The following is a 22,424-nucleotide window of genomic DNA, read 5'->3' as shown; positions in this document are numbered from 1 at the left end:
ATCCCTTTTTTAAAAGTACTACAAAGAGAGAGTCGGACCCAGTGAAGAAGATTGTCATTAGCGTAGAAAGACAGTAACCGTTGCTGACTATAAATGGTGGATGAAGAACGAGAGTGAACCCAATCCACTGGATTTTATGGGTTAAGAATAGGGTCGGTCGATATCCCTAATCCGTCATTAAGAGAGAAGAAGGACCACTATTATTGTAATCAAGATATTAATGCACCAAAATTGGAGCATCAAGTCAACCCAAGGCTGTATAATATAGGACTACATCTCCTCATTAACTTAGTGCACTTTAATTTCATCAATTCTAATTAACAAAAAATAGAGGGATGAAGCAAGGATATATAGTATGGGACAACATTTCCTTGTACCATTTCAATCAACAGTTGTTTTTAGTTTTGTTTTTAGTTCAATCACCGTAACATTTAGTGGCATATCTAGAATTTTTTATTTGGGACGCAATCGTTCACGTCTCATCATCGTAGAGCTAGACCCTCAGGTAGTAAATTATTGAGTAGTGATTGACATAAATATTAATTAATAAAATTTGAAAGATAAAGTAATATATCTCATTTCATCATTTTCTTTCATAAGTTTTATTATTGATTACAATTGGACAAGAGAAGATCATATCTTCAAAATGGCAAAGGCGTAATTTGTGTTCTCAATCCTCAATTTGGTCGATCATCAAATCTTTCAACACCGATAGGCATTGAGGAGAAGCATGCTTGGTCATGAACCCGAGCGGGTTGGCGTAGCGGACGTCGGTGTGGATCCCACTGTTGGTAGTGCACTCGATCCGTGACACGGTCATGTCATCCATGGGCACGTTGCATGCAGCGTCCGCGCTGGTGACAGCCACCACTTCACACGTGTCGTCTTCGTGGTCGCCCACAACCTCCACCACGTAGTGGCCTTGCTCGTTGGTCGTTCCGTTGACCGAGAAAGTCAGCGTCTTTGTCTCAATGTTCCTGCATTCCACTTTAATTCCGGCTCCTACAACATATGCACGTGCTTTTCAAGGATTCAATCATCATAAAAACTACTCCCTCCGTCCCCTATTAAGAGTTACACTTTTCTATTTCGATCAGTCCCCAATTAAGAGTCACACTTCATTTTTACCATAAATAGTAAGTAGGTCTCACATTCCACTAACTCAATTCACTCACATTTTATTATAAAACCAATATAAAAAAATGGGTCCCACATTCCACTAACTTTTTCAACAACTTTTCTTTACATTTCTTAAAACTCGTACCCGGTCAAAGAATGACTCCTAATAGGGGAGGGAGAGAGTACTATATTTATCGAGAGAACTCTTCACTGAACGCTTAAAGTCAATGTATTTATATTTGTAAATAGCGGCGGATTTAGAGGGCAAGAGCCGGCCTAAACCCGCCCCTATAACAACGTTGTTTTGAGATTTTCACCCGGCCCCTAAATTATGTTTTGAATTTAACTAGCATCGTTAAACCCGACTTGTATGCAAATTACCTGAGAGCTTTTTGCTGAGAGGAGTCTGGAATTGGACGCGGCATGGGTCGCAGTAGACATCGCCTTCGACTTTAAAGAGCTCGTAGCTGCGGGCAACGGTCGCAAAGGCCAGAATGCAGAGCACAGAGACAAGACGCCCGGCCTTTGCCATTTTTTTTTCTTGGTTTTATATATATAGATATTGGCTTCTCTTGTTGTGTGAAGATATTAATGGAATCATGTAAATTGAGTTTTTATAGATAATGAGAGAAAAAAAAAGAGTGGTGGAGCGATTGTTTCTATTAGCCATTAATCCTTTTTGGATGTAAGAGATTGAGATTAACTCTCGCTTATTCAAATAAAAAAACTTCAAAACCATAAAATTGAAAAGTAAAAGTAAATTAATTTAGTGTCACTTATTGAGATAGATAGATAGATACATAGTATCTGAAGATCAGACTAGTCTGAAAGGACACATTATGCAAGAACACGAAAAGGGGAAGATGATCAACACACTCTATGACATGGCAACAGTGGCCGAGTCGTGCAACGAAGCCGGGGGGAACGTCTCAGAAGGTGCGAAGTTAGATTAACCGGTGTTCTGGAGTCCAGCAGCAATGCCTTTCATGGTCAAGATGAGGGTGTCTTCGAGTCCCGGGGCGTAGTCGCTCGTGGGGTTCAGCTTCACGAGTTCGGCAGCAGGTTTCGATTCCATGTACTCCTTGGAGATGTGTGGCCTCAGCTTCACATGGTAGTGTGGGTCGCGGATTCGCTTCAGTGTGTACGCCTGGGCCACGTTTAGCGTTGTGATGTAGGAGTCACGCAGACGAAGCCGCTGCTTCAAGTGCAGGTCTCCTTCGAGAAGATCCTTGTGTCCAGCAATCTATCGAAGAAACGAAGAAACATATTAGATTTCAAAATGAATTGAATCAAATCGAATCAAATCACTATTAGATAGCAACCAGGAGTTTACCTGGAGGAGAAGAGTCTGTGTTTGCATATAGTCGGACCTCAGTCGCTCACCGAACGACCACAGGTCTTCCGAGACGAGGAGCTTGTCGTATAAGGCAGCAATGCCAGGGTCTCCCTTGGCGAAAACCATTTCAACCAAGTCGATTTGGACTCTGAAGAAGGGCCATTTGTTGTACATGTCTTGCAGCGTTTTGAGGCTTCGTATGTCCTTCTCTATCGCGTGTTTGAATCCTGCTCCGAAGCCTAGCCAAACGGGCAGATGGAATCGGGTCTGAGTCCATGCAAAAATCCAAGGGATAGCTCTCAGTGATTCTATCCCTCCACTCGGTTTCCTCTTGGATGGACGACTCCCAATGTTCATCCGACCATATTCTAGCTCCGGTGTTGCCTACACGGTTCATAGATAGCGTTATATGGACAAGTAATATCCAGTTTTAAACTTAATTATAACATTTTGTAGACACTTACCAGGCGAAAGTACTCAACGAAACGAGGTTCTTGGAAGACAATCGATCTGTACTTCTCAGTAGCAATCACGGCAATCTCATCCAGAAGTGTCCGCCATTCAGGTTTGGGGGAGATGGGGGGACGCATACCGTGTTCCAACGTAGCAGCAGTGAAACGCTGGAGGGTTCTGAAGCACAAGTGCTCCTCGCCAAACGATTGCTCGATGACTTCTCCCTGAACTGTGACACGGAGAGATCCGTTGATCGTTTCTGGTGGTTGGGATAATATAGCAAGGTGAGTAGGGCCGCCTCCTCTTCCCACAGTCCCTCCTCGGCCGTGGAACATAGTCAGTTTCACTCCGTGTTCCTTTGCGACTTCAACGAGCTGCTCCTGAGCCTTGTACAATTGCCAGGCCGCTGACAATCGACCAGCGTCTTTACCAGAGTCTGAATACCCAATCATGACTTCTTGCTTACCGTTGATTCTATTTTTGTACCAATCAATCGAGAAAAGGCGTGCAACAGCAGCTGGTGCGGCTTCAAGATCATCCAGTTTCTCAAAAAGTGGGACGACCCTCAGAGGATGCTTCACTTGACATTCACGCTGCAGAAGCTCGACTGCTAGAACATCGGAGGCTGCTGTGGCCATGGAGATAATGTAGGCACCGAAGCAGTCAGACGGCAGTTCGGCCAAGACATTTAACGTGTCTAGAACATCAGAAATCTCCTCTGTTTTGGGTAGATCTGGACCAAAGAGGGGCCTTTTGCTGCTGAGTTCAGACAGAAGCCATTCTTGACGACGCTCTTCTGACCATTCTCTGTACGAGCCTATTTCTAAATGCTGGGTAATCGCATCCAGCACATCAGTGTGCCTGTCCGATTCTTGCCTTATATCTAGTTTCACCAGCGACAGGCCAAAAGTCGAAACTTGCCTTAGAAAATCAAGAAGGGTACCATCCGCAATTGCTCGATCACCGCTAGCGCAAAGAGATCTGTAGCAGAGCTCAAGTGGCTCCAAGAACTGCAAAATGATCATGCTAATTTAGTAATATGTCTATATCGTGGATCGGATGGGCCACATGTTCAATGTATTAAGCACGGTTTGAGTCGCATCATGAAATTTTCTCAAATACCTGGTCCACATTGGTGTAAGTTGCCTCTTCTAAGATATCAGACGTTCCTTGAGCTAGCAAATGACGAGAACGCTCACGTGTCTGGTAGAGCTTATCCCTTACGTCACCAAGAAGGACGCGGTAGGGCTCACTTGGGGGGATTGTTTTCCAGAACTCTGCACCACAAGGAATATAAAGAGTCCTCAATTTCAGAATTCAGACAAGTGCCAGTTTTACGAAAAATCAAGAGAAACAAACAAAGTATTACCTATGTAATGCTTGGCATCTCTCTTTGAAGATGTTAGGAGTTCATCAGCCCGAGCGCGAAGCTCATCATTGCAACGCCACATGGATAACTGGAGAAAGGTTACGAAGTTAGATGAGTAAGAGTATGAAAATCGTTTCAAGACGTAGATCATCTTCAACCAAAGATTCTAGATTTATGTACCTCAAACATGAGGTCCTCTATCTGTGAATAGTACATGTTAGCAGCCATCATTCTTGCCAGAAGGCAAACATCCTTAGTGACCTCAGGAGTTACTCTCGGGTTTCCTGCAAAAGATTTACAAAGAATTCGAGCTTTAGTCTCATGAGAAGGTTATCCTAGAAATCATTATATACTATATAGCTACTGAAATAACATAATGACTTGTTATGAATCATAAATTCACCAAATTACAAATAACGCATAAAGTAATAATTTGGAGCATCGGGGCTATACCATCACGGTCTCCACCCATCCAGGAGGAGAACTGAATCAGAGGGGCATTGTAAGGAACACGTTCATTGATCCCAATGTTTTTAAGGGCTGTATCAACACGGCGCAGAAATTTAGGTACACCTTTCCAGATTGTTTCATGAAAGTAACTCATCCCTGCCCTCATTTCATCTTGGGGAGTAGGGGGAGTCCTTCGGATCTCATCAGTTCGGAAAGCAGCTTGAATCTAGAAAAATTTAGACGACATGTGAGATACATTGCACATACTTATGAATACATGGACAATAAACACTAATTCCAAATAAATCACCTCTCTTTGTAGTGCCTCATCGAGCTCCTGTTTATCATCTGGAGTAATGTCTTTGGCATATAACTGAGCTAAGCAATTCCGGATCCTGAGAAACGACAGGTTAAGTCAGAAAGAGTCAAAGAGAAGCTACGAATAGTAAGTCCAAAACGCATAACAATCAAAGGATCCAACCTTCCGTGCTTCTGAAGCAGCGACCTTCGCACAGACTGAGTAGGATGAGCCGTGAAGACCAGATCCACTGTCTGATTCTTCAGTGCATCGAAAACTTCTTGAGGAGACTTCTTCAAGTCAACCACAAGTCTCTTGAGAGTCTCTTCGATGTCTGACTCAGTGGTGGCGGAGTTCTCATCCGTGTAATCTCCCTTCTTCTTGTTCCGCCTGCGGTAAGCAATCTGAACCTCCTCAGCCAAGTTGGCCAAGCTAAGCATGTGAGAGAAGGCTTTCGCCAAAACAATCGAATCGCCAGGATCCAAACTTGTCAGCACATTCCCTAGCTCTTCGAGCTTCTTTGGATCCCGTTTGTTCTCGTACTCTGCAGAAAGCTCATAGCATTCTTGCACCTTCAATGATGGGAGAAAAAGATGTTTCAGTACTCCAATAAACCACCAAACGCTCTTACAACTTGAATTCCATACCCAAAATAAATATTTGAAATTCCAAATAGTTGTCAAATTAGGGGCCTCCTAAACACACACAACACACACTAACACAACATACATACAAATAAAAATAGTGTAGAAAAAAATTCAATAAAAAGTCTTAATTTTATGAATCAGAACACAATTTGATATAGAATCACAATACCATAACTTCAAATTCAACTTCATAGAGTTAAAATTCCAACATAATTCCAATTCTATTCTACAAACTTTCTAGAAACTTCCAAGAAAGCTGATCATGTTCACTCTTCAAGTGACAAACCACTGGACCACCAGAAAAGAATCACTTTCAAATCACAACAAACTACTCTTTTTCAAATAAAAAACAATCCCCAAATTCCAAATCATTGAACATCAGAATAATCACATAGTTCACATAGTAAAACTCACAAGACCAGATTTTTACACTTGAAAAACACCCAATTCAGTCAAAATCCCCAAATTAAAACCTAATACTATAAATTAGATAGGTGTACCGTTTCCTTGAGATCCTCTCCATGCAAATCCTGAAGAATATCGAGAAACCGATCCAAAAGCAGAGCATCATACTCAACAAGTTTATCATCCTCGGATACTTTTCCCGGTACCAAAAGACGCAGCTGGGCATCAATTGACGCCATCTTCTCCAAATTCCTCGTAGCCATCGCCGCCGATCCGACTCCCAATTCTAAAAATTAAAGTTAAAAACAGAGCAAAATCAATTTCAGAAAACCACAGAAAAAGCAAGCGCAGCTTCAATCAATCAGCGCGAATGTGATGTGAGCTTCAATTGAAGTAGCAAAAGGCGCGTTTCATGCAAAATGTGCCGAAATTCACATGCAAATTGGACGGTTTTACTGTTTGTGAATAAGATTGAAAGTTTTTGTGATGGTGGAAATTGAAAGGGAGCTGACTAAGAGTCCATGATAGTGTACCTCAAGCTGGGAAAGTTGATTCCTTGAGAGAGAAGGGGATCGCAGAGAGAGAGAGAGAGAGAGAGAGAAGAGGAAGAGGAAAACTAGGTAGTTTAAGAGTAGAGAAGAGGAGATATATATAGAGACAAATCATATCACGAGGAGCAAAATTTGTATCCGAATTCTAATTGGATAATTCAAATTGGTTTTGGTGATGAATAAATTATTTATTTTGGAATTAGAGGAGTTCAGATTGTTTATTTAGATTTAATATGGTAGTAAGAGATATCAATATCCAAGTCGAAATTTACTGATTATATATTTGTATTATATATCCAACAAAAGAAAATTAATATTAAAAAATTAAAAAAATTAAGTTATAATTAGGTACACTTCAGTATAATGAAACCGATTTGTGTTAAAATGACAACACCTCTTAAAGTGACACTATCCAGCAATATTGTAAACGCTACACAGCAATAGTATAAACGCTAGACAGCAATCTATAGATTGCTGTATAGCGTGTTGGATTTTGCTGGTCGAGAAAAATTATTGTATACAGGGTTGTATATTATGGGCCGAGAATTTTACACTTGAGTATTTTTTTTTTCATTGCCACATGACAGCTTATTATTCGTCCACGTGTACAAATGATAGGCTAGGAATGGTGGTATGATGGTATTTTAAAAGGTATCAATATCCAAGTTGAAATTTACTGATTGTATATTTGTATTATATATCCAATAAAAGAAAATTAATATTAAAAAAATTAAGTTTAAATTAGGTATACTTCAGTATAACGAAGTCGGTTTATGTTAAAATGACAACACCTCTTAAAGTGACATTATACCACCACGTATCCAGCAATATTATAAACGCTACACAGCAATCTACAGATTGTTGTATAGCGTGTTGGATTTTGCTGATCGAGAAAAATTGTTGTATACAGTGTTGTATATTGCGGGCCGAAAATTTTACACTTGAGTATTTATTTTTTTTTTCATTGCCACATGTCAGCTTATTATTCGTCCACGTGTACAAGTGATAGGCTAGGAATGGTGGTATGATGTTATTTTAAGAGGTGTTGTCATTTTAACGCACCCATAACGAAACCTATGCTATATTTTACTATTAAAATAAAATAACAACAGATAAATATAAGTTTTGTGATAAAGGCCATATTTGAATTGATCGCGATTCTTGGTTGATGATTGTTCATTCCCTCATTAGGTCGATGTTGTTAGAAACTATTCTAATTCTAGTTAATATAGTTCGATTTATTGTCATCCAATTAACTTTAAACTATGATCTCTATATATATTCTATTGTATAAGAATTATTATAAACTCCTTAATTAAATGGAAGTGGTTCCTAATTATCAACTCAAAAATAAGTTAACACTTAGTTATAGTAAAAAAACTGGTTTTGTTGCAATATAATCTATTTATGTTGCATAACTCAAGTGAAGTTAGGTTTTAGTTTTAATCGACACGAAATTTCACTCTCCGAACTTAATGTGACATATTCCAATTTCAATTATTCTCATTTAAGTAAAGATATTTTCAATATTATTTGTCTTTGACTATTTGTCTTTGACAATTTAACCGACTAAGAATATGCCTTTCAAAGATGCTTTTTAATTTTATTTTTGTTTCTAAATAATAGTACTATTGCTATTGTGCACTAGATAAACTCACAAACTTGTCCACTTTAATTAATTAAAATATAACGAATAATAATAGAGATCATAAATTAGGATATAACTTTATTCTGATCTAGTTGGATTCTCTTGTCCTTTACTTATTCCAAAGTCTTGAACTCAAACCTTTTCTATATTACTTTAACCAAAAGTACTAAAAAAAAATAAAAAAAATAATGAAGAATAAACCGTAAAATAACGTGCGCGGATTAAAAAAATGAAGCATTAACTCTTTATATGGGAAAAGAAATATATAATTAAAGTCATACTATTAGTTAATAAATGGATAGAATCTCATTTATAAGTAATTATTGTTCGAACAATGATGTGCAATTGTCACATTCAGGGACCATTGTGTTTAAAAAATCATAGTAATTTTTAAAGAAATTTATAAATTTAATTTTTGTTCAAACTTTAATAATTCTAAAACATTTAAGTTTTAACTATTCGATTAGCTTGTATTAATATTTAATTTGCATATTTCACACATATATTAATTAAAGCTACGTGGTGGTGCAACTTTAGGCGGTAGTGATGCAACTTTTAAATTATTTGAGTACTATATGTGTGCTTTTATTTATATCCCCAAATTTTCAGTATCGAATCTAACTTGATTAATTTAGTTCTATTTCAAATTTTTATGTTTGTATGTTCGTAATATAATGACGATCACCAGAATTCGAAGAATACAAACACCCCCAAATTAATGGAAAGCAAACAACATTAACTATCCAAGTACTTAAGTTACCAAACCCAAAAAAAATTGGGTAGGGAGACCAATAATTCTATTTAAAATAGGATGAATTATTGAAGTACCTAGAATAAATTAAATAAATACATAATTATAAAATGATGAGGTCGGCGGATATTCGGATTAGGCAGTTGATAAGTGGACTATCACTATGTGGTGGGTGGGTGCTCTAAATATCAAACTATTTTATTAGCTTTTCAAACATTTTGTTTGTGTGTTACTACCTTATATGTTTGTTAGTATATTAGTATATATTTTTTTTATAGTACTACATGTCTACGTCCCTAAAACAAAAGGTCTTAATTGAATTACACACATTTTAATGTAAAAGAAATAGGTTAAGTAAGAAAAATAGAAATAAAAATTGATTAACGTATTATTAGTGAAAAATAGGATATAAATCATATAATATTAATTAAAAAGAGAAATTTTATAAATATATATAAATTAATTTTGGTGGATGTCCTATAACGAGAAATAAAACTATTTTTCATAAATGAATGTAGTATAAGATTAACATTTTGAAAATTAAATACTATATTAAATTATAAAATTTTATTTTTTTTAATTGTTCATTCATATATAAAAATGATATTTTTGGTGATACTCAAAATGGTAGTATTATTTAATGTGTATTAAAATAAAAAAGAAATGAGAATAAATTTTTTTATTTAATTCAATTAACTAATATGAAACCTATATTATTTTCCAAATTGAAATGAAAAGTAAATTCCCCAAACACGATATTCATCTTCCACCCAAGAAAGTGATAAAATATATATTCTCCGACAGAATGGAAAGTCCAATTAAGTGTCTTTTCTGTTTAATCAAAATTTCATCTTTTGACTATAATTCGGATCTAATTCTTCCACTAAAAAAAAGTTAAAATATTCTCAAACAAAATAGAAATGTCAATCAGAAGATTATTTGCCTGAGCTGATCTCCATACAAATATTTGATAAAATAAGCTCCAAACTAACTTATCAACGGCTTATAAGCTGTCAAAAAATAATTAAAAAAATAAATTCTTCAACTCCAAATCATTTTATCATACTATTAGAAAAATACAACTTATATACCCATTTTTAATGTGTTATAAACGTTCAAGCTAAAAATGTCACGAGGCACGAGTAGTAACAAAAGTTTACACATATTTTTATTTTTGATAAACGGAAAAGGCTCGAGCTGGCCAGCACCGAGCAAAGGTTTCAAGACAAGCGGTCAACCCAAAGCCAAACCGCAAAAACCAAAAACAGAAAAGTATAACGAAAAGTTTATTATTACAAAAATCGGAATTATTTATTAAATCATGTCGATGTAATCATGTAATGGGCGGCCCTAATCCACGCCCCCATTGGTGGGAAGAACTTAGGATTATTTTATGTGATATCACGTTGATAACTGAAAATAATTACATTAATTTATGGAGTAGTTTTTATTTAAAAATAATAGTAATAATCGGAATGATAAGAAAAAATATTATTCTCTCTTTTTTATTTATTTTATTGTGTGGTGTAGAGACTGATGTCCAAATACATTTGAATTATTACATTAAAGAAATCGAATTATATTTATATAAATTCTTGAAAGCGAAAGTTTGAATAAGGTTACGAATAATGCCTCCTTATCAGGCGTGAATATTGTTGACTTGCTTAACAAATTGATAAGTCATTGCAATTATTGAACGCATGGTTTAATATATCATCTTTTTTTGAATAATGGAATAATTAAATCACCACAGTTAGTCAATTTCAGACTATTAGAACGATTTGAATTTCGTTTTCGATCAATGGAAGATTCTTCACTAGATCCATATATTCTTGCGTACTTTGTACGTGTGTAATTTAATATAGGGATGGATTTATTTCTATTAACTGACTATTTAGAAAGTAGAAATTGTCGGATAGTATATAATGGAAAGTCGTTGGTGACTTCGGAAGGCAGAGGTGATACGACAGTCATTACTGATAGATAGTTTGGGTGACGGTTGGGATGAAATTGTTGCACCATGTATGATCGATGCCTCGATGGTAGCCATGTTGCCTTAATGTAATGGAGTTTTTCAGCTTGTGAGTTGATTGACCTTCTGCGATGCCATCTGGATCCACTTAACGATTTAATTAAAAATAATTTGTAAATTATGAGGAAAAATATACATGTAAATTACACTTTTAATCTCAAAATGTTATAGTGATTGAGATTTGAACGGTTAATCACTCATAAAATTATATTTCCCGATATTCAAATTTCGACAATACCAAGAATTGGGTTTTGTATATATGTGAAATAACTCGTTCCTAGTGTTTGAGTTTCTCAAAACCAACTGAGGAGCAATTGATCTTAGGTCTTAGATAGTTCACTATATATAGTTTTTTAATAATGTCACATTTAATTAATCTTAGGTCTTCATGTAACAAAATTAAAATAAGGGAAAATTAATTTTGAGCAACAAAACACTATTAGTTTGCCGAAGTGAATTTTAAGACCAAAAAACAAAAAATTACTTCGATGTTATTTTTATTGAAGAATCACAAATGGCGATTTCAAATTAATGGGTAAGAAACTATGCTAAGAATTTTTATTTAAATCGAAATGGCATCAAGGCCCACAGCCCACTGTTTATTCATACAAATTGGGCTAGGCCCAAATTCTTCTTGAGCCACATTAACTCAATAATCTAATGTTTGCCATATTAAGGATTTAGGAAATAAAAATGTGTGCCAAATTAATAAATACAAACAAATGTTGTGTTACGTGCTTTATATGAGCATTATTTGTTAGCGTTCGTTCATTAATAATTCAAGTTAGTGTTATTTATTTTGTATTATAATTAATTTTACAAATTATTTAAAAATCAAAGTTTAATTTATTATTTCAATTATTTACATTTATAAAGAAAAAGAAAAAAATCAGTTGGACGAAAATATTCGCAGAAGATATTAAATTTGAAAAATCGATTGTATAAAAAAATGGATGGCCCATTTAAATAGTATTATTTTCATTAAAAGTGTTATCATATGTTGGGATTATAGTAGTATATAACTACTGGCTAACAATAATAATTTAATACTAACGAAAGCATCATTTTGCAGATTTCTCAAATATTTTTGTCCCTACGTGATTGATTCAGATAATGCTCTTCCTTTTACCTATATATACCTGCATGTAGCCTATCCCTCTCTTTTTATATTTATTTCAATTGGAATCTACAAGGTTCAACCAAATCATCCTAGATTGTGTGAAAATCAGACCTTTTTCCCTCGTAGGTGTCTAATTGTCAAACGAATTTATTATGGTGTATTTGAGTACCAATCATGGAATTCATTACACTTAGAAAGAAAAAATTGGCGAAAACAAAAAATAAGTTGGCAAATCCAGATGGAGTCGAGGGTTGATCGATCCCAGAGTTGATCATGGGAGCCGTAAAATTATAATATTGACCTTTGGATCTGACGTCAATCACATGGTATGACAACTCTACTCCAATCCTTTGAGATTAGAGTTCACTTTCATTATTTAACCTGGTGCATTATCAAAGATGGTTGCTGCAACGACGTGTCTACCTTTCGACACCAGCAACGTATTTGTATCTGTATCATTAGCCATTTTATAGTTTTATTTAGAAAAAAACTCCATCATTTGGAATTATTAACTATATATAGGAATTAATACTATATAGTAGTATAACCCAAATAATATCTTGACAAATTTGCACCCTCTCTACCCTTTTTCTATAGGTCTTTCAATTAATATGTGTTATAATAAATGTTAGGGAGTATGTAGATAAGTAGAAAAAGAGGTACACATTTGCTGTAAAAAGATAATGGTGGGGTAATTTTCGGAAAATGAATAATGCACACTTTTGAGAAACGGAATAAAATGTTAAAATGGGTACACATCTAATACTAAAAATAATCAGTTCCCAAAGAAGTTAAACTTCAATTAATTAACCAAAATATATCTTAACGTCTACTTGCGTTTATGAATCTTGAGATTAGATGGTAAAGAATAACCGATTAAATAAAAATCTAAATACTCTTCACTTGTCCCTATAAAGCTACAAAAAAAATCAAAATATAGAGTGAAAATTGTATAATTAATCCATAATTAACGCATCTTAATTAAAGCCCCAACAAATCAAATCTTAGTCTAAATCTTAGGGGAGACATGTTTCAATAAGCCTATGAATAAAAGTAGGATTTTATGCTGTCGATCTCACTTTCTCCCTAATTAATTAACTATGGTTTTACTAAACCCCATACCTAGTTAATTAGGGTGGTTAATTTTTGATAATGATTGCTTTTCGATGATGCTAGTTGCTACCCCAATAATATACTATTAAAATATTATATTTATTACATATAGAGACATAAAAAAAAGCATCATTCTAATTACACTTAGTACCATTAAAGGGAAGAAAATAGTGTTGCAAGGTAGAAAAAAAAAAGGTAGCTAAAGAAAGCACTTTCCTTTGGCCCATACCATGTTTCCTCAATAACCTCATTGATTTGATTTCCCACTCCAAAATTTCCCATCTCACTATATCACAAATCACAAATCACATTTCATCTCTCCCTCCAATAATCATGTCCAATAGTGGGAGAGTGGAAGGCTCATCTTCCAAAGCGACGGCCGCCGCACCGCCTCTAAGCCGATACGAGTCCCAGAAGCGTCGCGACTGGAACACGTTCGGCCAGTACCTGCGGAACCAGCGTCCGCCCTTGTCCGTGCCCGATTGCAACTACGGGCACGTCTTGGAGTTCATGCGCTACCTCGACCAGTTCGGGAAGACAAAGGTGCACATGCAAGGGTGCGTGTTTTTTGGGCAGCCAGAGCCCGCGGGCCCCTGCACCTGCCCGCTCAGGCAGGCGTGGGGCAGCCTGGACGCCCTCATAGGCCGCCTCAGGGCGGCCTATGAGGAGAACGGAGGGGCCCAGGAGACCAATCCGTTCGCCAATGGGGCGATACGGGTCTACCTCCGGGAGGTCAGGGATTCCCAGGCCAAGGCGCGGGGAATCCCGTATCGGAAGAAGAAGAAGAGGAAGAAGACTAGTGAAACAGTCACCTCCACTTTTCACCCTATGCAGCATTCTGAGGTCTGAGTTTCTACTAAGGTGAGTTTTTTATAACATTTCTTGAATTTTATAATGTCAAAATTGATTTTTTTAATTTTGCTTAGGTCTGCAGCTGCAGAATAGGAACCCTAAATTAAATAAAAACCCTAATTTGCATGCCCTTTTGCTACTAATTAAGAGTTTAAAAACATATAAATATGCAGCTTCAGTTCTTGAACATGAACATGTATACTTGAAACCAGCAAAGAGTTTTATTTTAATTTTTCCTTGTGGGATTTGAATTTTTTTTTATAATTTAATCATTTAAATATATGTTTTGGTGCTCACAAATTTGGGGGTGAGTTCTGTTGCTTGTTGAAATTCCAACACACACATATATAATATTATGTATATGTAGATGAATTATTTTCTCAATTGCATCAGCAGCTTGTTTGTATTGGGCTCAAATTTTTACTATTATACTTTTTCTTTCATTAAATTATAATCAGTGACAACCATAGGAATGTCTTTTCTCTTTCTAAAGTAACATCATTTTTTTGTTGTTGTCTCATATCTCTACAAAGATGAAGAGTCTGTTGCTATGTCATTTCTATTAAACAGTAACATTAGTTAATTATGAGCAAGTACTCCTCAGATGATCAATTGACATATATGTCTATTTTCTTCTATTTTGGTGCTAACACCCATTTTTGCTTCAAATTTCAAACAACTCTCTTCAACATTTCATTCCATATAAATTTGTATGCATGTGTGTGTGTATGTGTGAGAGAGAGGGTAAGGGTTTATTTGCATCATTATAATTAAATTTTTGTTTCATAAGTAGGAAATTACAACTCAAAATTACGTAGAGTTGGAGTAAATATAATGATTTTATCATGAGGTAGTTTATTTTCCAATGAATGACAATGTTATATCAACATATTCATCCTCAATTAGCTCACTAATTGTTTCCCTAATACATATTTAAATTATGAAGGACATTCTTGATTAAACTATTGGTTTTGTCAATTTAAAAATTGAACTCATTTTAATTTGCAAATATAGATCTAAGCAGCTTCTGCATGGCAACAATTATTACTAGGCAAATTAAGATATGATATTAGCTGTCCTCATTTCTATTTATCAATTGTGTGTTTGTGTTGCCTATTTTTCTTCATTACTATTAATTACATATTCTTACTTATATAGTAGGAGTACTTGGAGGTAGTATGCTTGTGCAAGTGACCATCTATCTAGAGTGGTAGGTGGGCTTAATTAATAAGGTTTTAAATAAGAGAGACAATAATAGATATATTAACATATTTGGTGACAAGTTTAACATTGTTGAATTTGTAATTTGCAGCAATCTTGAAAGTGAAAGAAGAGAAGATATATGGCTAAAATGATCCATTTCAGAATTCAGAGATAATTGCAGTTTTAAGCTTATAGCCGAATTGAACAAGCATACTGCAATTCATCAATTTTATATACTAGTACTGTTTATTTGTTATAAACAAAAGAATTTTGATGGGATTTATATTTCTTAGAAATATCAGTAATTAACAGCATTACATTTATATGTTTTGTTGATGCACGATTTAAATGTCTTTATTTTAAGTTTTGTTTATGCAACTGAACATTGAGTTTATGATATGTAGTTTTAGTATGCATTTCTGTGTTTGTAAAATCTAGCTAGCTATATAAGTAGTACTTTATTATTATAAATAGGGATGATTAATCGTTAATCAGTCGATTATGTTATAATCGAACCGATCACGTTGTTAATCAATTTAGAAAGCATCCCTGATAATAAAAGAGGTTTGATGAGTGTGTGCGTTGGTCTAGTAATAAAGTGATATAAGCCAAAGTTCTTGAGTTCGAGTTTATTTTATTGTAATACAGATTTTAAATTTATGTTCATTTACTGATACCAAAAAACTGGCTTTGATTATTATGACTATTATACTTATTAACTGCATTACATAATATCTTAGAGTTGACATCCGATTTAGAATAATTATCTCAATACTATTGTATGGCTACAAATTTTCATCCACGCGAACTATTCAAAATAATCTTAGAATAAAAATCCATAGTATATCTATTTAATTTGACTAGAAGTCCAATATCCTTCCACCAATCAAAATAGCTTCCAATTAAGAATCAAGATCGAGTGAACAATAAAAAAAAGTATAGATATGTGAATGAATGAAGGATAACATTATGGATTTTAACATTTTATGTAACATTATGACGCAATTAAGATATTAAAAAGATCGTAAGTATTTGAATGAATTGAATGATCAATTTTGATATTAATATTTACATATATTTTAGAGCTGTCAATATTATTAGTTTTATTGTTTTATATGAAAAAATAATAAAATGCACAAATTGTAGTGAGAAACAATGGTATTTTGTTGATTGTAAATTGCTGTATAGGGATTATCCAACAATACTTTGCCACTGTTTGGAATTATCTTTTGGACCCGATCAACGGAGAAAAAACGTCTTACCAATTAGGCTGCACTGTATAGTCATATTACCATTTGCACTTACCTTCAACTTAAAAGACAATTTTGTTAGTAAATTAACTTTCAAGAAATACACATTTAGGTAGGGACCCTTCATTTCTTCTTATACCATTACCATATCCAGCAGGACCAGCACACACACATACACACACACACTCTGAACATAGGAATTAAAATAAAATGGGTCCACTGTATTCATCTAATTCACAATAACAGAATAATCTACTAGTCCTAAATCAGTTTAAATAAAGCTGGGTATCTAAACAACTAGACAATTGAATGACCAAGCATCAATATTACTTCAAAAACTGATAACTTCTACGCATCCACTCCGCCAATCACTGCTTCGTTCCTCTTCCGTCTCCAGGCAGACACCCAAACCTATTCATCCCTAACAAAGTTGCGTATTCGAACCCAAATACTAATCTGTGACGAAGTAATCTTCAGGAACATAAAATTTTAGACCAACAGCCTGCAGTTACCAAATTGAAAATTTAAAGAGAAATAGTCAGCAAAGCAAATCATGCTAATAAATGACTAAGGGACGAGCTACCATAGAAGGCAAACAAACTCTTCTCAACAAGTGAGAACAAGTTCAAAGGAAATTTCTCGAAGAAAACACCATATGATTTATTGCTATGGTTCCTAATGTTTTTTGTACAAACAGTGTATATTTTGAATTCCAAGTCCCTTTTCATTAAGTTACTTTCCACCCCAAAAGTCGTCTTCTACTCCCTAATGAAGCTGATGCACCATCGTAAGAATGAAAACATGATAGCCTACTGAATGCACACGAGTATTCAATAGCATAGAGCATAAGCTTGAGATATATTCAATAAGAAATACAGTGCTTAGAAATAAACCTGTGCAAATTTTTTGTCAGCATCACTGTGATCTCCTGCTCTTCCAGCCGCATCACCGACATAAAAGGACCTAGAGAAAACATAGACAGGTTAGCTAACAAATTTTTTACCTCAGCGGTAATTTTACATTTTTTCCATCATGCTACCATAAACTGCTAGAGTAGTCCTCAAGGAATGACCTATTTGTGAAAGAACCTATTTTACTTTGATATTGCAAACACCCCATAGACGATTATATTTGTCTTACAAACATTATCTTCGACAGATAAAATTGTAATTTGTATGACAGAAACAGATGTGTGAGGTTATATATGATTCACAGAATTAGCTAAGATTTCTAAAACAGATCTCAAGGATGGTTTTTATAGTTTGTTCCTTAAGAATGAAACAAGAGAACTTCAAAGCCAAGATACTGAGCAAGAAAATAACTGTTCCATGTCAATCGGGAGATTAGAATTGAACTCTTTCTCCATAATCTTCCACATCCCAGGTTTTGGTTTCCGAAAGGGATCCTCAGGCTGACCACTACTCACTCCACAAGCTATGAAAACCTGCATACAGCTAGTATTAAGTATGATTTTTTTATTCTTTAAGTAGTCAATCAGTGACGCAAAAAAGTGCTGGAAAATGGAAATTTCCAATGAAAAGAGTCTGATTTTGTGCTCAAACCAAAAAGGTTCGTGTTGAAGCAGCATATTTCTCTTCAAAATGAGTGCATGGAGGTAGATTGGAGATAGATTGTGTGGAAGTGTGATTGAATCATTCAATTTTTACAAAAACATGGAAGATTCTAATTGATGATGAAGATTATGTAAGCAATATAACAAACCTGAATGGGGACCTTCACAAGCTCAATGAAACTATTAAGTCTTCCAATTTTTGAATCTACAGCAGCCTGTCTCTTGTTCTTCCAACGCTCAATATTAGATTCATTGGTAAATATGACCTGTTTTTTTTTACCATATCCTATCAATTTGCGTTGCATGAATCAAAATGGGCTCGGTAAATGTAAACAAAAAATGAACAGACCAGCTTGTAGCCATCATTATACAGATTCTGGAGCTTCTCCGGTATTGAAGGATACATGAGGGACCATGCATCTGCACCTACTCTAATATAAAAGGATAAAGTGTTACAAATTAGTTTGGCACATGGTTCAGCTCCAGAAAGCATATGTTATTAAAAAATACATAACGCATGGATCAAAGATATTCCATTTCAACCCAATCCTGAAAATCAAAAGGTGCTGAGGTAAAGAAATTGCTTTATTTTACGTATCTGGCAAACTTTATTGAACTTCACTATATGATCAGTTGACTAGGAATAATGCAATACCAAAGAACAAGCGCCATCATCAATTTCTTTCAAGAATTGCATATCATACCTTTTCACAGATGTCTTTGCAAGACAACCATCAAAATCAAAGGCTGCAATTTTACTTGAATCATGAAGACCATCATCCTAATGAAGTTGGAAATTACAGGAAAATATCAGACTTTTCATACTTTCCTAGCCAGTGTTAAACCAAAGGTAGAAAATGATGTTGGATACACATAAAGTTCTGTCAATATACACACCCTTTCAAGAAATATGACTGTCTGAAATGCCTTCCATTTAGGCAACAATGTAGCATCCTGAAATTAAGAGATTACTCTGAGAAACTTAGCAAATTATGTTCGAACAAAAACTTGATGCTATGTAACTTAAACTTGGAAGCAAAGAACTACTGGTTAAGCTGTTTTGAACATATTGTATTGGAAACATTGGGCCTAAGCCCTAAAGAGATAGAGAATAATGGAGCTTCAAACTTACCAACGTATCCAATCTTCAATCTCAATACAATTTGAAGCTTCAGCAAGATATCAGGGCACATACCTTATACTTCTCTTTGAAATCAGAAGCTGATACGGCTATTTCCAGCTGGAGCTTTGTCCCTTCCAGCAACTACAGAATTTTTACGCAAAAAAGCACAATAAAAATATTGGCCTCGTAATGTCATGTCAGAGTAAAGCTGTTGGAAAAGAACAGCAAAACTTTCAATCATATTGAGCATCTGATGATAATTGAACATTTAAACAATTAGAGTAGAAATGATTAGTCTTGATGTGATGTGAATTGTGAAGTTCGAACGGTTCACAGAGTGTTGCGAAAGGCGATACAATTTAGAGCCTAAAGTTTCTAAAAAACTTAAAAATTAACAGAAAAAATTAGATGCTGAACTGAAATATAACAGTAGGTTGAGACAGAACTAAAGCATACCAAGACCTGATGTTATTTAAACCAAAGAAAACATAATCTCACAAATTCACGTATGACCAAAAAACAATACATAGGCGAAAAATAATCAGCCAGAGAAAGAACGCGATTCTTCATTCTTGAGGTGTCGTTAGACATGGGCAAACTATAGTAAAAAATTAGAATGACCATTTCTCTCAATTCGAATATAACCTCAATCCAACCTCAATTGATTCAACAACGGATAAATAGCACATATCTCTACCTTTGGCTTCTTCGACTTTCCTTGATCTGGTTCATCATCATCCTCATCAACTTTACTGACCTAAGAGCATAAAAACGAATATTATATCATAAACACATAGTTAGAAAAAGAAAGTTAAAACATTTTTGTTTATCTATGTTCATTCCCAGAGTACACTTGCTTCAGCGACTTTGAGAGCAGATCAATACCTCAACAGCCTGTGCCCCTTCAATTACTAATTTCTTCACAGCCTCCTGATCACTGCCCTGCAAATTGAAATGCTTAAATCAGCTAAAGAATCTGGTAAACCCAACCTTTTTACATAAAAACAAATTCAAAAGCAAAACAATTACAAATCAGCATTTCGAGTCTCGAGAAAACGAATTAAAAATTCAGACCTTGAGAGAGGAGAATCCGGTGATTGCATCGACGGAGGAGGCGAAACCAGAAGCGCCGAACGGAACGCAATTCAGGTGATGCCATTTGGTCATGTCGAATCCCCGGGGATCTTTGGTCACCAAACCAAACCGCAGCGCGCTGGCAGCGATGGATTTCGAGCATTTCTTGCACGAGGACCGACCGGACTTGGCGTACTCCGCCACCAATTTGACGGAGGCTGTTGACGGCGACGAAGACGACATCACTGCAGATGGAATTGAGAAAGCCGAGATAATGGGGTTCGGGTTTAGGGTTTTTCGAGTGAATATACGAGTGAGCTGCGATTTCATATGAATGTGTGGGATTCTGAAAAAGGGGCTTTTCGCGGGAGATATTTTTTTGCAATTGTATTTTTTTTTTTCTTTGCATGCATTAATGAAAAAAGAAAATCCAAGCATTTCACGAATGTATACCAAAAAAATAATTTTGGAGTATTAGAGTGTCCACAATAGGTGAGCAGCGGCTCCCTATTGGGGTGGACAAGGGCGGCCGGGGTGGGGTGGGGTGGGGTGGGACGTCCATGAGCCGTGCTCTCGGCGAGCCAGCGGCGATCTGGGCGTGGATGAGGGAATGGATTCCAACCAAATTTCTAGATTCAAAGTTTTGGGGGTTTGTTGGAAATTCTTTGAGGTATTAAGTACATGTAAAAAGATATGTACTGGTTTCTTCGATTATTCAAGATTTAAGTAAATAGATAAAAAATTAGGAGTGAGAAGAAAGAGTAGAGATCAAAACAGAAAGTAAATAAAATAGAGAGAATAAAATAAAAGTAGGAAAAAGTGTTACCAAATGATTCAACTACTATTAGGGAATTTCTCAAAATAGAAAAATGACTTAAATATGAGGAAAATGAGAGATTTCTAATATTGGTACATGGGAAGACAAAGACTTATAAACAATTTTGACATCTGAATAACTCTAGGCTACTTTATTAACTACAAACCAACTAACTAAACATGCACCCCTCACAAAGGCAGTACCATCCAAAACATTCTAATAATGAATACTAAAGCATTAAGGATACATGTTATCTACAAAACCATTTAACCAACTAAAACATTCGCATGTGGTAACCAGGAAGCATAAATATTGTACGAGGCTCACATCAGATTTGTGCCAATTTGTCGATTTCAATTTATGAATTCTGATCTTGTAAGCTAGATAATGCAATAAAAGAATAACAACTAGATGTACGTTTGCCGTAAAACCTGTCTACGCAAAAGATGATTTAGTCAGCTCTTATTATTCGACGCAATTCCAAGATGAATTATGAACACTCATCTATTTCTCTCTCACACAACGCAGAAATCATATTTGTGAAATGTAAAGAAATAGCCTCACAAAGATAGTATATAGTATATCACTTTTTAGTTCTATCTCGAAACACATAAGCTAATCAGTTATATTTCTCTAAAGATTGTTGAGCTTGAATGAGATTGGTCCGAAGTGTGATTTGGATAAAGATTATTGAGCTTGAATGACATTGGTGAGAAGTGTGATTTGGGTGAACGTCGTATAATTAGGTTTTGGGTGAAAGTGGTAGTTTCACTATCGAACGACATATAATATGGTTGGATTGGTCAATTTGAATTTCACTATAGCAACAAAGAGGTGACATCGGCATATTCAGAGAGTGGCACAGAGGTAGTAGCATCAGCATCTTCGAGTGGTGGCATGTCGGAATAGGAAGCATCGACATCCTCGAGTGGTTGCATGTCGGAATAGGAAGCATCGGAATCCTCGAGTGGCAAAAGTGACTCTGACAGTGCGGATTGAAAGGAGGAAGTGGAGGAAGAGGGATGCATAGAGGATGAGGGTAGTGATTCCTTAGGAAGTACAACTTCATTATCAAAAGAAGGAACAATTAGAGGTAGACCAGAGACAACATCAGAAGAGATTGTTAAAGGGACACAAAAACGATCAGACTCGAAGTTGTAAGTTTCACTACTCCATATTGTTTCAAAATCGTCAAACCTAGGATATGCAACATCAAAATCCCTCAAGTAATTGTCCTCAT

The 22,424-nt window shown here is 35.4% G+C and overlaps 4 protein-coding genes across 4 annotated transcripts; 1 reads left to right on the top strand and 3 right to left on the bottom strand.

Annotated features, from left to right (window-relative positions):
* Positions 1-552: 552 nt before the first annotated feature.
* Positions 553-1,699, bottom strand: LOC125208666 (anther-specific protein LAT52-like). The gene is made up of 2 exons (XM_048108318.1): positions 1,501-1,699; positions 553-1,002 (listed from the first exon to the last, which is right to left on the bottom strand). Exons 1-2 carry the CDS (start codon positions 1,649-1,651, stop codon positions 671-673), a joined length of 483 nt encoding a protein of 160 aa, XP_047964275.1. The 5' UTR covers positions 1,652-1,699; the 3' UTR covers positions 553-670.
* Positions 1,700-1,876: 177 nt separating this feature from the next.
* LOC125204763 (phosphoenolpyruvate carboxylase) lies at positions 1,877-6,714 on the bottom strand. Its single transcript, XM_048103490.1, has 11 exons — positions 6,611-6,714; positions 6,173-6,363; positions 5,209-5,597; positions 5,038-5,122; positions 4,731-4,953; positions 4,458-4,561; positions 4,278-4,365; positions 4,031-4,185; positions 2,920-3,918; positions 2,453-2,839; positions 1,877-2,362 (listed from the first exon to the last, which is right to left on the bottom strand). The coding sequence occupies exons 2-11, from the start codon at positions 6,338-6,340 to the stop codon at positions 2,069-2,071; spliced, it is 2,892 nt and encodes a 963-aa protein (XP_047959447.1). The 5' UTR covers positions 6,341-6,363; positions 6,611-6,714; the 3' UTR covers positions 1,877-2,068.
* A 6,793-nt stretch (positions 6,715-13,507) lies between these two features.
* LOC125207925 (protein LIGHT-DEPENDENT SHORT HYPOCOTYLS 10-like) lies at positions 13,508-15,670 on the top strand. Its single transcript, XM_048107448.1, has 2 exons — positions 13,508-14,153; positions 15,457-15,670. The coding sequence occupies exon 1, from the start codon at positions 13,626-13,628 to the stop codon at positions 14,139-14,141; it is 516 nt and encodes a 171-aa protein (XP_047963405.1). The 5' UTR covers positions 13,508-13,625; the 3' UTR covers positions 14,142-14,153; positions 15,457-15,670.
* Positions 15,671-16,797: 1,127 nt separating this feature from the next.
* On the bottom strand, positions 16,798-20,702 carry LOC125204660 (polynucleotide 3'-phosphatase ZDP). Its single transcript, XM_048103366.1, has 11 exons — positions 20,368-20,702; positions 20,179-20,235; positions 19,991-20,050; positions 19,366-19,434; positions 19,068-19,124; positions 18,875-18,951; positions 18,520-18,601; positions 18,320-18,436; positions 17,920-18,041; positions 17,491-17,560; positions 16,798-17,099 (listed from the first exon to the last, which is right to left on the bottom strand). Exons 1-11 carry the CDS (start codon positions 20,695-20,697, stop codon positions 17,049-17,051), a joined length of 1,092 nt encoding a protein of 363 aa, XP_047959323.1. The 5' UTR covers positions 20,698-20,702; the 3' UTR covers positions 16,798-17,048.
* Positions 20,703-22,424: the final 1,722 nt, after the last annotated feature.

Source organism: Salvia hispanica, chromosome 2, assembly GCF_023119035.1.
Source record: "Salvia hispanica cultivar TCC Black 2014 chromosome 2, UniMelb_Shisp_WGS_1.0, whole genome shotgun sequence".
Taxonomy (NCBI): Eukaryota; Viridiplantae; Streptophyta; class Magnoliopsida; order Lamiales; family Lamiaceae; genus Salvia; species Salvia hispanica.
The sequence above is the reverse complement of the archived record's forward strand: the minus strand, read 5'-3'. Positions and strand labels throughout refer to the sequence as shown.